At 45.4% G+C, this 14,510-nt stretch overlaps 1 protein-coding gene across 1 annotated transcript in view; it reads left to right on the forward strand.

Annotated features, from left to right (window-relative positions):
* Positions 1-14,510, forward strand: part of LOC143924974 (cytoplasmic phosphatidylinositol transfer protein 1-like) — a 131,616-nt gene that overhangs the window by 100,044 nt on the left and 17,062 nt on the right. Inside the window, exons 4-7 of the mRNA XM_077449531.1 lie at positions 8,870-8,958; positions 10,223-10,230; positions 10,637-10,708; positions 12,629-12,724. Coding sequence (XP_077305657.1) covers positions 8,870-8,958; positions 10,223-10,230; positions 10,637-10,708; positions 12,629-12,724 — 265 coding nt within the window. The remainder of the gene's footprint in view (positions 1-8,869; positions 8,959-10,222; positions 10,231-10,636; positions 10,709-12,628; positions 12,725-14,510) is intronic.

Below are 14,510 nucleotides of genomic sequence, written 5' to 3' on the forward strand. Positions count from 1 at the left end.
ATGGCACTTCTTTGTTTGATTGGACACAGCTGATCACATGGGTAAAGAGCTGTGTCGCTGTCGTTACTTTCAGTGTTTGATGACGAATTTCCCCAAGAATCGCTATCGCTCAATTCTGCAAGTGATTCTAATTTACTATCACTGTTTGACACTTTTGGTTGCCATGGACAATCTCCAGTTTCCAGGTAGAGAGAACAGTATTTATAATATAAAACTGCATGCAGGGCCCTGGATAAACCACTAGGGACAATAGGGATGTGAAATGATTTGATCCAGTAATGTAATCTGTAAGATTGCAGTGTACTGTATGTATTATGTTTTTTTCACTTTTTGAATTTGGCGCCTGGCTCCATCCCCGTGCGCCACAACGCTCTTAGGGAACGGAGCTCGACGCTGTGATAGATTGAGCGGAGGACACAGCGGGGAGACATCGCAGGATCCTGCGGATAAGGTAAGTAACTTTGCCTGGATTCTGCGATACAATCCCGAGTGTGGCTCTGGGTTAGCGCTTTTGGTAATGAGAATTCACCCCGAACCACACTCAGGAATACCAGCGGGAGGTTAAATTTCTCCACAACTTTATCCTTGACCTGTCTGATGTGTTCCTTGGCCTTCATGATGCTGTTTGTTCAGCAAGGTTCTCCAGTAAACCTCTGAGGGCTCCACAGAACAGCTGTATTTATACTGAGATTATACACAGGCAGACTCTATTTACTACTTAGGTGACTTCTGAAGGCAATTGGTTCCACTCGATTTTAGTTAGGGGTATCAGAGTAAAGGGGGCTGAATACAAATGCGTGCCACACTTTTTAGATATTTATGTGTAATAAAATTTGAAAACCATTTATCATTTTCCTTGCAGTTCACAATTATGTGCCACTTTGTGTTGGTCTATCGCATAAAATCCCAATAAAATACATTTAAATTTTTGGCTGTAACATGATAAAATGTGGAAAATTTCAAGGGGTATGAATACTTTTTCAAGGCGCTGTATGTGGTCTTTTGTTTTGTTTTTTTATTCATTAAAGTGTTTTGTTTTTTTGCCCAAAAAATTTGTTTAAAAAACTGCTGCGCAAATAACGTGTGACATGAAAAATGTCAACAATTACCATTTTATTCTCTAGGGTCTCTGCTAAAAAAAAAAATATAATAATATAATGTTTGAGGGTAATAAGTATATTTCTAGCAAAAAACACAAATTTAACCCATTAGGGCAGGGGGTCTCAAGCTGGTGGCCCTCCAGCTGTTGTTAAACTACAAGTCCCATCATGCCTGAGGGAGTCTTGCTTGTAACTGTCAGCCTTGCAATGCCTCATGGGACTTGTAGTTTGGCAACAGCTGGAGGGCCGCCAGTTTGAGACCCCTGCATTAGAGCATGCCGGGACGTTAAGTGGTTTAGAATGCCGGGAGGCGGGGCTTATGGTCATGATTGGCTGTCAAGGCGGTCACGTGATCGGAAAGCTCCCATTCGCAAGCGGCGAATGAGCGCATTCAGTTAGCTGCCAGTAACTGTGCCAAGAGCGTGCAGGGCGTGTTCCTGGCACAGCTCTATCGGCACTATTGCACGCAAATATCCAATCGCTCGGGACCAAGGCCCGGCCACCGAGAGACCGCATATTTGCATGTGCTTGGTGAGAAGAGGTTAAACTTGTAACCAAAAGTGCCATAAAAAGCCTGGTCTTAAAGCGGTAGTAAACCCGCAAATTTTTTTATTTTTTTTTAAACCTGCAAAGCAAAAGGCATAATGAGCTAGTATGCACCGCATACTAGCTCATTATGAAATACTTACCTTAGAACGAGGCCCCGACATCTGGCCCGATCCACGCCGAGGGAGCTGACATGCTCCCTCGGCGTCTCTTCCGGGTATCGCGGCTCCGGCACTGTGAGTGGCCGGAGCCACGATATCGTCACTCCCGCGCATGTGCGCGGGAGATTTCAGAGCGGCCGGACGAGCGCTGCCGGATTTTCACGGCGAGAACCCCCTTGTGCGCATGCGCCGCTGCAGTCAGCGGCGCATACCGAGGGGAATATCTCCTAAACCGTACAGGTTTAGGAGATATTATTTTTACCTACATGTAAGCCTTATTATAGGCTTTCCTGTAGGTAAAAGTTAAAAAATTGACCATACAACCACTTTAAAGTGGTTAGGTTGGTCTTAAAGTGGTGCTACGTGCCCGTCCTACCCGCTCCCGATCACTGATTGCTAAGTGACCAGGAACTATTATGTCCTGTACACACGGTCGGACATTCCAACGACAAAATCCGTCTGATTTTTTTCCGACTGATTTTTGGGCCCAATCTTGTTTTGCATACATGCGGTCCCACAAAGTTGTCGGAAAATCCGATCGTTCAGAACGCAGTGACGTAGAACACGTACGACAGGACTATAAACGGGCCAGTAGCCAATAGCTTTCGCCTCGTAATTTATTCTGAGCATGCGTGGCGCTTTGTCCGTCGGAATTGTCTACACACGATCGGAATTTAAACGATCGGATTTTGTTGTCGGAAAATTTTAGATCCTGCATTCAAACTTTGTGTGTTGGAAATTCTGGACGGAAAAAGTCAGATGGAATCCCACACACAATCGGATTTTCCGAGAACACGATCCAATCGCACATTTTCCGTCAGGGCACAAGTGACAGCTTGGTCACAGTGGCGGGGGACGTGCACCTGAGCGCGGTTCCAGTACAGGACAGTAATACCAGCCATATATAGGAAAGCCATATAGAGCAGGCTGACGCATTTTGCCGCATTTTCCAACACAAGGCGCATTCTTTGCTGATTCTCCTAATGACTGGGGTTCAAGGCTGCAGCATGACGCATAACGCCCGCGCAAGGTAGCCTGCATTGCCGCAGCAGGCGTAACCGCTGCTTTAGTATGCGAACCAGCCCAAAAAGTGATTTCTTCAATGTGTCCTAATGCCCTAGAATCCAGCTTCCAGCGCTGATCGATTTAAAGGTACAGGACACCTTTCACAAGACGTTACGTCTCAGCTGGGAGCGGGCCTTGTTAGGGAATAAAACTGCCAGGCAGGATTTTCTTAGCATTGGATCTCACGCTGAGATAGTGTTGAAAATGATACAGAGAATCCATTATAGCGGTTAGGCGGTGTTATATGTCACATTTTCAAATCAATTTTTATCGATTTTTCCACATAAACAACTACGGCTTGTGTAACAGAGCGTTTCCGAATCACGTGCTACAGACAGCCCAGGAAAAACACAGATGTGTTAACAATGGGTTCATACCAGATCTTAGGCATTGTGTCATGTGCCTCCAGCAGAAGTGATACCTGAATCAAGGAGATTTGCGGCTACGAGTCCCCGGTATCCAGGAGATCTGTGCACTCATGGACATTAGAGCAGAACTTCAGCGAGAAAAAAAAAAATAGCCCAATAAATAAAGAAAGAAATAACAAAGCCAGCTTTTGCTGCAATATTCAGCTTCAATCTAGAAATTTCCTCTGCAGTATTTTTTTTTCTGCCACTAGATGTCTTCAGTCTGATTGGCAGCATCATTCAATCCACTTCCTCCGAGCTCAGGTCATCCCGGATGAGCCCCCAACCCATGCTGCAGTATTCAGCTTTGATCTGGAGATTTCCATGCAGTATATTTTCTGCCACTAGATGTCCTCAGTCTGATGGACAGCATCGTTCAACCCACTTCCTCTGAGCTCAGGTCATTCTGAATGAGCCCCCTGCCCATGCTGCAGTATTCAGCTTCCGTCTGGAGATTTCCCTGCAGTATTTTTTCTGCCACTAGATGTCCTCAGTCTGATTGGCAGCATCATTCAACCCACTTCCTCTGAAATCAGGTCATCCCGGATGAGCCCCCAACCTGTGGTGCAGTGTTCAGCTTTGATCTGGAAATTTCCCTGCCGTACTTTTTCTGTCACTAGATGTCTTCAGTCTGATTGGCAGCTTAATTCAACCCGCTTCATCTGAAATCAGGTCCTCCCGGATGAGCCCCCAACCTGTGGTGCGTTATTCAGCTTCGATCTGGAGATTTCCCTGCAGTATTTTTTCTGTCACTAGATGTCCTCAGTCTGATGGCCAGCATCATTCAACCCACTTCCTTTTAGCTCAGGTCATCCCAGACATGCCCCAGCCTATTCTGAAATATTCACCATCGATTTAAACATTTTTCTGCAGCATTTTTTCTTCCACTAGATGTCCTCAGTCTGATGGCCAACATCAGTCAACCCGCTTCCTCTGAAATCAGGTCATCCCGGATGAGCCCCCAACCTGTGGTGCAGTATTCAGCTTTGATCTGGAGATTTCCCTGCCATATTTTTTCTGTCACTAGATGTCTTCAGTCTGATTGGCAGCTTAATTCAACCCACTTCCTCTGAGCTCAGGTCATTCCGGATGAGCCCCCAGCCCATGCTGCAGTATTCAGCTTCCATCTGGAGATTTCCCTGCAGTATTTTTTCTGCCACTAGATGTCCTCAGTCTGATTGACAGCTTAATTCAACCCACTTGCTCTGAAATCAGGCCCTCAACCTGTGGTGCAGTATTCAGCTTTGATATGGAGATTTCCCTGCCATATTTTTTTCTGTCACTAGATGTCCTCAGTCTGATGGCCAGAATCATTCAACCCACTTCCTCTGAGCTCAGGGCATCCCAGATGAGCCCCCAGCCCATGCTGCAGTATTCAGCTCCGATCTGGAGATTTCCCTGCAGTATTATTTCTTCCACTAGATATCCTCAGTCTGATGGCCAGCATCATTCAACCCACTTCCTCTGAGCTCAGGTTATCCTGGATGAGCCCCCAGCCCATACTGCAGTATTCAGCTTTGATCTGGAGATTTCCCTGTAGTATTTTTTCTGCCACTTGATGTCCTCAGTCTGATGGCCAGCATCATTCAACCCACTTCCTCTGAAACCAGGTCATCCCGGATGAGCCCCCAACCTGTGGTGCAGTATTAAGCTTCGATCTGGAGATTTCCCCGCAGTATTTTTTCTGCCACTAGATGTCCTCAGTCTGATGGCCAGCATCATTGAATCCACTTCCTCTGAAACCAGGTCATCCCGAATGAGCCCCCAACCTGTGGTGCAGTATTTAGCTTTGATCTGGAGATTTTCCTGCCATATTTTTTCTGTCACTAGATGTCTTCAGTCTGATTGGCAGCTTAATTCAACCCACTTCCTCTGAGCTCAGATCATTCCGGATGAGCCCCCAGCCCATGCTGCAGTATTCAGCTTTGATCTGGAGATTTCCATGCAGTATTTTTTCTGTCACTAGATGTCCTCAGTCTGATCACCAACATCCAACCCACTTCCTCTGAGTTCAGGTCATGCAGTCTTTAAATACATTTCTAATGGGGTTTTTTTTAATGTGTCTCAAGATTTCAGCAGTTAAGGAACTCTTCCTTCCTATAGCCATGTTTGTCTGTCATAGAACAATGACTCCACATCTCTCACACTAACATTCCACTACTTAAAGCGGGAATTCCGCCTTTTTTTTTTAAAAGCCAGCAGCTACAAATACTGCAGCTGCTGACTTTTAAAATAAGGACACTTACCCGCCCAGCGCGCCCGCGATGTCGGCACCCAAAGCCGATCTCTCGATCGTCTCTCGGGTGCTGCCGCCGCCATCTTGGCTATGGGAATCAGGAAGTGGAGCCTTGCGGCTTCATTTCCCGGTTCCATACTGCGCATGCGCAAATCGCGCTGCGCAATAAGGATGGTCCCCGCTGTCTCTGGGATCCGTGTGTTTCCCTGCAGACAGTGGGGGACCTGCGGAAAGGGGCGTAGATTATGCGGAAAGGGGGGTAGATTATGCAGATATCTATGCCGGAAGTGGGTGCAGGTACCTGTACTGTACAGGTACCTGCACCCCCCTCCCTGAAAGGTGCCAATTGGGGCTTTGGGGGTTCCAATGAGCGGACGCTCCACTTTAGGGTGGAGCTCCGCTTTAATGGATAGAAAACTGGCTAAAAGACAGAATTCAGAGAGTAATGGTTAATGATTCTTTCTCTGAATGGTCTAAGGTTATCAGTGGTGTACCCCAAGGTTCAGTGCTGGGACCCTTACTTTTTAATATCTTTATAAATGATATAGGGTCTGGGATCAAAAGTAACATTTCCGTCTTTGCAGATGACACCAAGCTGTGCAGTGGAATAACCTCCTTACTGGATGTCTCCATATTACAAGCCAATCTCAATGCTCTGTCTAATTGGGTGACTATGTGGCAGATGAGGTTTAATGTTGAGAAATGTAAAGTTATGTACTTGGGGCTAAGAATATGCATCATACATACTAGCAGGAGTACAACTGGGGGGATCCATAGTGGAGAAGGATCTGGGGGTTTTGTTAGATCATAAGCTCAATAATAGCATTCAATGCCAAGCTGCGGTTTCCAAAGCAAGCAAAGTCCTTTCTTGTATTAAGAGAGAGAGATAATTTTGCCCCCTGTACAAATCATTAGTAAGACCTCATCTGGAATATGCAGTTCAGTTTTGGGCACCAGTTCTCAAAAAGGATATCGGGGAACTGGTGAAAGTGCAGAGAAGGGAAACCAAACTGATAAGAGGCATGGAGGAACTCAGCTATGAGAAAAGATTAGAGGAACTGAATTTATTCACTCTTGATAAGAGGAGATTAACCACTTGAGATCCGCGCTATAGTCAATTGACGGCTACAGCGCGGATCTCCTTTTCTGGGACTACGTCTATTGATGTAGTCCCGTGCACGAGCGGCCTGCACGAGCGGCCTGCACGAGCGGCGCGCTCTGTGATCGGCGAGTCTACGAGACTCGCCTGATCACCGATCCGTGCAAGGGGTTGATCCCGACCCCTTATCACGTGATCAGCTGTCAGCCAATGACAGCTGATCATGTGATATAACGGAGCCGGTAATCGGCTATTATTCCTCCTCGCGCTGTCAGCGCGAGGAGGAAAAAAAAAAGCCGATCACCGGCGGCCGTGATCGGGACATCAGTCCCGATCATGACCAGCACTGCTAGTGCCCACCTGCAACCCTGTCAGTGCCCACCTGCCCCCTGCCAGTGCAACAATAAAAAAAGTAAGTGCCCCCCGTCAGTGCCACCCAGTAGTGCCCACAGTGCCACCCAGCAGTGCCCACAGTGCCACCCAGCAGTGCCCACAGTGCCACCCAGCAGTGCCCACAATCTGCCTTAACAAAGGTGCTGCACCCGTGCCACATATCCGTGCCCACCAGTGTCATCTACCAGTGCCCAGCAGTGCCGCCCATCAGTGCCCAGCAGTGCCACCTATCAGAGCCACCTATCAGTGCCCATCAGTCCCATCTATCAGTGGTACCTATCAGTGCCCATCCGTGCCACCCATCCGTGCCACCCATCCGTGCCATCTTATGTGCCCATCTTTGCCCATCAGTGCCGCCTTATCTGTGCCCATCGGTGCTGCCTTATCTGTGCCTATTTGTGCCGCCTTAAAGCGGAGGTCCACCCTAAAATGGACCTCCGCTCATCGGAATCCCCCCCCCTCCGGCGCCACAATCGGCACCTTTCAGGGGGGAGGGGGGTGCAGTTACCTGGATAATCCAGGTAACTGCACCCACTTCCGGGCTAGCTCTCTGCGGAAAGGGGCGTACGTTACGCCCCTTTCCGCAAGCGCCCGCCCCCTTCAGCAAGTGCCCCGCTGCCTGCTGGGAAACACACAGATCCCAGAGGCAGCGGGGACCGTCCGGATTGCGCCGCGCGGCTCGCGCATGCGCAGTAGGGAACCGGGAAATGAAGCTGAAAGGCTCCATTTCCTGATTCCCATACCCAAGATGGCGGCGGCACGAGCGAGCGATCGGCTTCGGGTGCCGACATCGCGGGCGCGCTGGACAGGTAAGTGTCACTATTTAAAAGTCAGCAGCTGCAGTATTTGTAGCTGCTGGCTTTTAAAAAAAAAAAAAAACGCGGAGTCCCGGTGTTCTCCCGCTTTAACTATGCCTATCAGTGCCCACCAGTGCAGCCTATCAGTGCCCACCAATGCAGCCTATCAGTGCCCACCAATGCAGCCCATCAGTGCCCACCAGTGCAGCCTATCAGTGCCGCCTCATCAGCGCACTTCAATGAAGGAGAAAAATGACCCGTTTGCAAAATTTTATAACAAACTTTTAAACATGATTTTTTTTATTGCATCTTTTTTTGTTTGTTTAGCCAAAATTAAAACTCCGAGCTGTAATTAAATACCACCAAAAGAAAGCTCTATTTGTGGGAAAAAAATGATAAAAATTTCATTTGGGTACAGTGTTGTATGCCCGCGCAATTGTCATTCAAAGTGCATCAGCGCTGAAAGCTGAAAATTGCTCTGGGACTGAGGGGGGTTTAAGTGCCCAGTAAGCAAGTGGTTAAGGGGGGATATGATCAACATGTACAAATACATAAGGGGTCCATATAGTGAACTTGGTGTTGAGTTATTCACTTTACAGTCAACAAAGAGGACAAGGGGGCATTCTTTATGTCTAGAGGAAAAGAGATTTCATCTCCAAATACGGAAAGGTTTCTTCACAGTAAGAGCTGTGAAAATGTGGAATAGACTCCCTGCAGAGGTGGTTCTGGCCAGATCAGTAGATTGTTTTAAGAAAGGCCTGGATACTTTCCTAAATGTACATAATATAACTGGGTACTAACATTTATAGGTAAAGTTGATCTGGGGAAAATCTAGTTGCTTCTCAGGGGATCAGGAAGGAATTTTTTCCCCTGCTTTAGCAAATTGGATCATGCTCTGCTGGGGTTTTTCGCCTTCCTCTGGATCAACTGTGGGTATAGAATTGGGTATATGGGATTGTATGATATTATTATTTTCTTTTTTTTGTGGCTGAACTGGATGGACTTGTGTCTTTTTTCAACCTGATTAACTATATGTGACTCTAACCTTATCCATCTCTTTTGCAGCAAGCTACCTGGATGGGCCCGGGCAGTGGTTCCCAGGATATTTTACATCTGTGAGAAGGCCTGGAATTATTACCCCTATACCGTGACAGGTAGGCCTCTTCAATGTCTGCCATATTGTAGTGCTTATAGAGAAGATGCAGTCAGGACCTCCTCTCTAAGTCCCTGTTCGCTCAGACAGAAAATAATATAGAAAAATAATAAAATCTAAAAATGAAAATATTGCATATCTTTATATATTGCAATCATTGCCAAGTTCTGGCCAGCCAGCAGATGGTGCTGCAGTCTCCTTTTTTTACACATTAAGCTATTTAAACTTTTAGCTGTGCTGAAAGAAGTTAATTGGTTACAGAAAGTAAATGGGAAACCACAATAATGGGCACAGCAGGTGTACAGACTCGAGAACTCAGTACATGGATGGTGGGAACCCATCATAAGGGGCACAGCAGGTGTAGAGACCCAGGAACTCAGCACAGGGACGGGGGGAAACCCTCATAATGGGCACAGCAGGTAAACAGACCGAGGAACTCAGCACAGGGATGGTGGGAACCCCTCATAATGGGCACAGCAGGTGTACAGACCGAGGAACTCAGCACAGATATGGTGGGAACCCCTCATAATGGGCACACCAGGTATACAGACCCGGGAACTCAGCACAGGGATGCTGGTAATGCTTCATAATGGGCACAGCAGATGTACAGACATGGGAACTCAGTACAGGAATGGTGGGAACCCCTCATAATGGGCACAGCAGGTATACAGACCCAGGAACTTAGCATAGGGCTTCTGGAAACCCCTCATAATGGACACAGTAGGTATACAGACCCAGGAGCTCCCTACATGGATGGTGGGAACCCATCATAATGGGCACAGCAGGTGTACAGACCCGGAACTTAGTACAGGGATGGTGGGAACCCCTCATTATGGGCACAGCAGGTGTACAGACCCGGAACTTAGTACAGGGATGGTGGGAACCCCCCATAATGGGCACAGCAGGTGTACAGACCTGGGAATTCAGCACAGGGATGGTGGGAGCCCCTCATAATGTACATAAAGTAGGACAGCATACCATTATGTGACAGCTCTGTGACTAGTCATTATATCTTACATATATGAATGCATAATATGTTACAAGAGCTTCACAAACCATGATCAATTTTTATTTGCACTTTTATTAATACAGATATAACCCACTAACAACACTTCTTGTCTCTGTTTTTCATCTCCTGCCATTACTTCTGTCTGAACTCTCCATGCCTCCATCTTTAATACTCCTGTACTACTGGTCATCCTGCTACACATCGATCTCTCTCTGCCCACCCTCCTCCTCTTCACATGGAATGTCTGGCTCCTCAGAATACACAGTAAGTTTCCTTTTTGCTTTAGAGTTTCAAAACCGAAATAGATAATATAACCATCAGAAAGACTAAATCAATTAAAACGTTATCATATCATAGAGCAGTGATGGCGAACCTTGGCGCCCCAGATGTTTTGGAACTACATTTCCCATGAGGCTTAACTACAGTGCAGAGTGCATGAGCATCATGGGAAATGTAGTTCTAAAACATCTGTGGTGCCAAGGTTCGCCACCCCTGTCATAGGAAAATACCATATTATGGCCACTAGATGGCACTTATTATTGCAGGAAATTATCTTATTAGACAAAGAACTGCAGTTTTTATTACGACTTTGCAAATGTTTATTTTTTGATATCTGTGTCCCATGTTACGCCATGGCTTCTAACATAAATATTTTTTTCCCATAATGCAGTGCTCCTTCCTCCCAAAATTCTCCATCCACATTGAGACGAGATATTCTGATGACTGCGGTGACAATGACAGTGTAAGTCGGGCTCCTTTAAGATGTGTGTGTAAAGTCCACATTCACTTACTTTTTTTGACAGATATAAAAGACACGGATGAATGCAGCTCTGTACTCATTAATGCCTGATTCACATAGACACGTGCAATTCGTTTAGTCCTGATTTATTTTCTTAACGAATTTCGACAATTCGTTAATTCAGAAAAATCTGAATTATCCCATTTAATACATTTTTATGAATATTTGTAAATTCGAATATTCGAAAATGTGAAAATTCTAAAATCTGATCTAATAATAACATAAATATTACTAACTATTAAATTATAGGTATTGAAATTTCCTTTCAAATTTGGCTGAACGTAACGAATACGAATTTATCCAAAGTTACGAGATTATCCGAAATAACGGATGCCGCATTCTAAACGTATGGAACGTAATGAATTAATAATAATAATAAAAACATTTTATTATTATTATTCCTATTATTATTATTTATTATTTATTTATTCCGTTCCATACTCTGGAGGAAAAAAATTATTAAATGCACTTTTTTTTTTTTTTCTATGTGATACATTCCCCAGTTCCAGCTTTGTTGTACAGGGACTGCAAGAGTCTGATAGCAAGTCAAATGTAGGTACTTATATTGCTTACATTAACCACTTGCCCCCGCCCACCGTCAGATGACGGCTGGGCGGTGCGGCTCGCATTCTGGGTGGAAGTCATATGACGGCCTCCCAGAATGACCGCCCTAAAACGACCCCGGGGGCATCCAGCGCAACGATCACAGCCTAGCAATGTTGCTAGAAAACGGCGCGACCCCGATCTGTGTAAAGAGCCACAGCTGCAGCTCTTTAACCATGTGATCAGCTTTGTCCAATCAGAGCTGGTCACATGTAAACACAGAGATGCCGGTAATCAGCGCTCCTCGCCTCACACTGACAGAGTGTGAGGAGAGGAGAGCCAATCAGCAGCATCTCCTCACAGAGGACATCTAGGCATGTAATCAGGGCACTGATCATCAGTACCCTGATTACAATTAGCCAGCAATGTATGCCCACCACTGCCAGTGATCAGTGCCAACCAGTGCCCACAATTGCCACCAATCTGTGCCCACAATGCCAGCAATCAGTGGCTATCAGTGCTGCCCTTTAATGCCCATCACTGCTGCCCATCAATGCTCATCACTGCTGCCCATCAATGCCAATCATCTATGCCCATTAGTGCCCATCAGTGCCACCCATCTGTGCCCACCAGTGTCGCCTATCTGTGCCCACCAATGCCACCTACCTGTGCCCACCAGTGGCACCTATCTGTGCCCAGTGCCACCCATCAGTGCCGCCTATCAATTCCACCTAATCAGAGCCCATAAGTGCCACCTAATCAGTGCCCATAAGTGCTGCTTCATCAGTGCCCTTCAGTGAAAGAGAAAAATTTATTTACTGATATAAACTAAGAATTTTTTTTAGGAAAAAATAAAAAACCCAAAAGTGGTAAAATACCATCAAAAGAAAGCTCTATATTTAAGCTTCATCAGTGCCCATAAGTGCCACCTCATCAGTGCAGTCTATCAGTGCACATCAGTGCTGCCTCATCAGCGCCCATGAGTGAAGGAGAAAAATGAATTTACTGATATAAACTAAGAAAAACTTTTATTTTTCAACATTTTTGGTCTTTCAAAGTGTGACAGCGCTGAAAGCTGAAAATTGTCCTGGGCAGGAAGGGGGTGTATGTGCCTGGTATTGAGGTGGTTAAAGCAGAAAAAAATAAAGTAAAAAAAGTATTAATAACTAGTCCCGTCTGGGGGTCAATTTTAATTATTGTTCCCCCCCTTTTCTGTGATTCCCCCTTCCAAAATTCCCCAAAACACGTTCTAGAAGATTCTATCTGTGTGCAGAAAAAAAAACAAATTCTTATGGCACTGACTCAGGTGTTGTCTTGCAGATATTTAATTCGGACTCGGCAGAGGACACCCATGAGGTGATACATCTAGACATCGCCTATGACGAGATCCCGGAGAGATATTACAAGAGTACCGAGGTGGGTGGCAGCAAAACAAGAGACTGTTATGGCCCATTCATACCAGTCTGGTCTGCTCCAATGCATTAAATGCACATGCTTTAACACAGGTTATGGTAGAGCAGCCCGTGCTCTGAATGGGCATCGGTTTTATAGTACAGAGGGTCAAAGAGCAACGGTGCTATGGTAAGGCAGGTCAAAGTGCAATGCTGTTATAGTATGGTGGGTCAAAGTGCAATGCTGTTATAATAAGACAGGTCAAAGTGCAATGGTGTTATAATAAGACAGGTCAAATTCCAATGGTGTTTTAGTAAGGAGGGTCAAAGTGCAATGGTTTTATTGTAAGGTGGGTCAAAGTGCAATGGTTTTATAGTAAGGTGGGTCAAAGGGCAATGGTGTTATAATAAGACAGGTCAAATTGCAATGGTGTTTTAGTAAGGAGGGTCAAAGTGCAATGGTTTTATAGTAAGGTGGGTGAAAGTGCAATGGTGTTATGGTAAGGCAGGTCAAAGTGCAATGGTGTTATGGTAAGGCGCGTCAAAGTGCAATGGTGTTTTAGTAAGGTGGGTCAAAGTGCAATGGTGTTTTAGTAAGGTGGGTCAAAGTGCAATGGTTTTATAGTAAGGTGGGTCAAAGTGCAATGGTGTTATGGTAAGGCAGGCCAAAGTGCAATGCTGTTATAGTAAGGTGGGTCAAAGTGCAATGCTGTTATAATAAGACAGGTCAAAGTGCAATGGTGTTATAATAAGACAGGTCAACTTGCAATGGTGTTTTAGTAAGGAGGGTCAAAGGGCAATGGTTTTATAGTAAGGTGGGTGAAAGTGCAATGGTGTTATGCTAAGGCAGGTCAAAGTGCAATGGTGATATGGTAAGGCGCGTCAAAGTGCAATGGTGTTATAATAAGACAGGTCAAATTGCAATGGTGTTTTAGTAAGGAGGGTCAAAGTGCAATGGTTTTATAGTAAGGTGGGTGAAAGTGCAATGGTGTTATGCTAAGGCAGGTCAAAGTGCAATGGTGATATGGTAAGGCGCGTCAAAGTGCAATGGTGTTTTAGTAAGGTGGGTCAAAGTGCAATGGTGTTATAGTAAGGTGGGTCAAAGTGCAATGGTGTTTTAGTAAGGTGGTTCAAAGTGCAATGGTTTTATAGTAAGGTGGGTCAAAGTGCAATGGTGTTATGGTAAGGCAGCCCAAAGTGCAATTTTTTTTTAGTAAGGCAGGCTAAAGTGCAATGGTGTTTTAGTAAGGTGCGTCAAAGTGCAATGGTGTTTTAGTAAGGTGCGTCAAGGTGCAATGGTGTTTTAGTAAGGTGGGTCAAAGTGCAATGGTGTTATAGTAAGGTGGTTCAAAGTGCAATGGTGTTTAATTTCAATGGTGTTTTTATAAGGTAGGTCAAAGTGCAATGGTGTTATAATAAGGCAGGTCGAATTGCAATGGTGTTTTTATAAGGCAGGTCAAAGTGTTTTAGAAAGGTTGGTCAAAGTGCAATGGTGTTTTAGTAAGGCAGGTCAAAGTGCTAGAATGTTATAGTGAGGCAGGTCAAAGTGCAATGGTGTTATGGTAAGAAAGGTCAAAGCGCTAGGATGTTTTAGTAAGGCAGATTAAAGTGTAATGGTGTTATAGTTAGCAGGTCACAGTGCAATGGTGTTATGGTAGAGTAGGTCAAAGTACAATGGTGTTATGATAAGGCAGGTTGAATTGCAATGGTGTTATAGTAAGGTAGGTCGGAGTGCATTGGTGTTTCAGTAAGGCAGGCCGAAGTCCAATGGTGTTATGGTAAGGCAGGTTAAAGTGCAATGATGTTATAGT

This window comes from Lithobates pipiens, unplaced genomic scaffold (genome assembly GCF_037356315.1).
Source record: "Lithobates pipiens isolate NorthernLeopardFrog02 unplaced genomic scaffold, aLitPip1_a1.2 Scaffold_22, whole genome shotgun sequence".
NCBI lineage: Eukaryota > Metazoa > Chordata > Amphibia > Anura > Ranidae > Lithobates > Lithobates pipiens.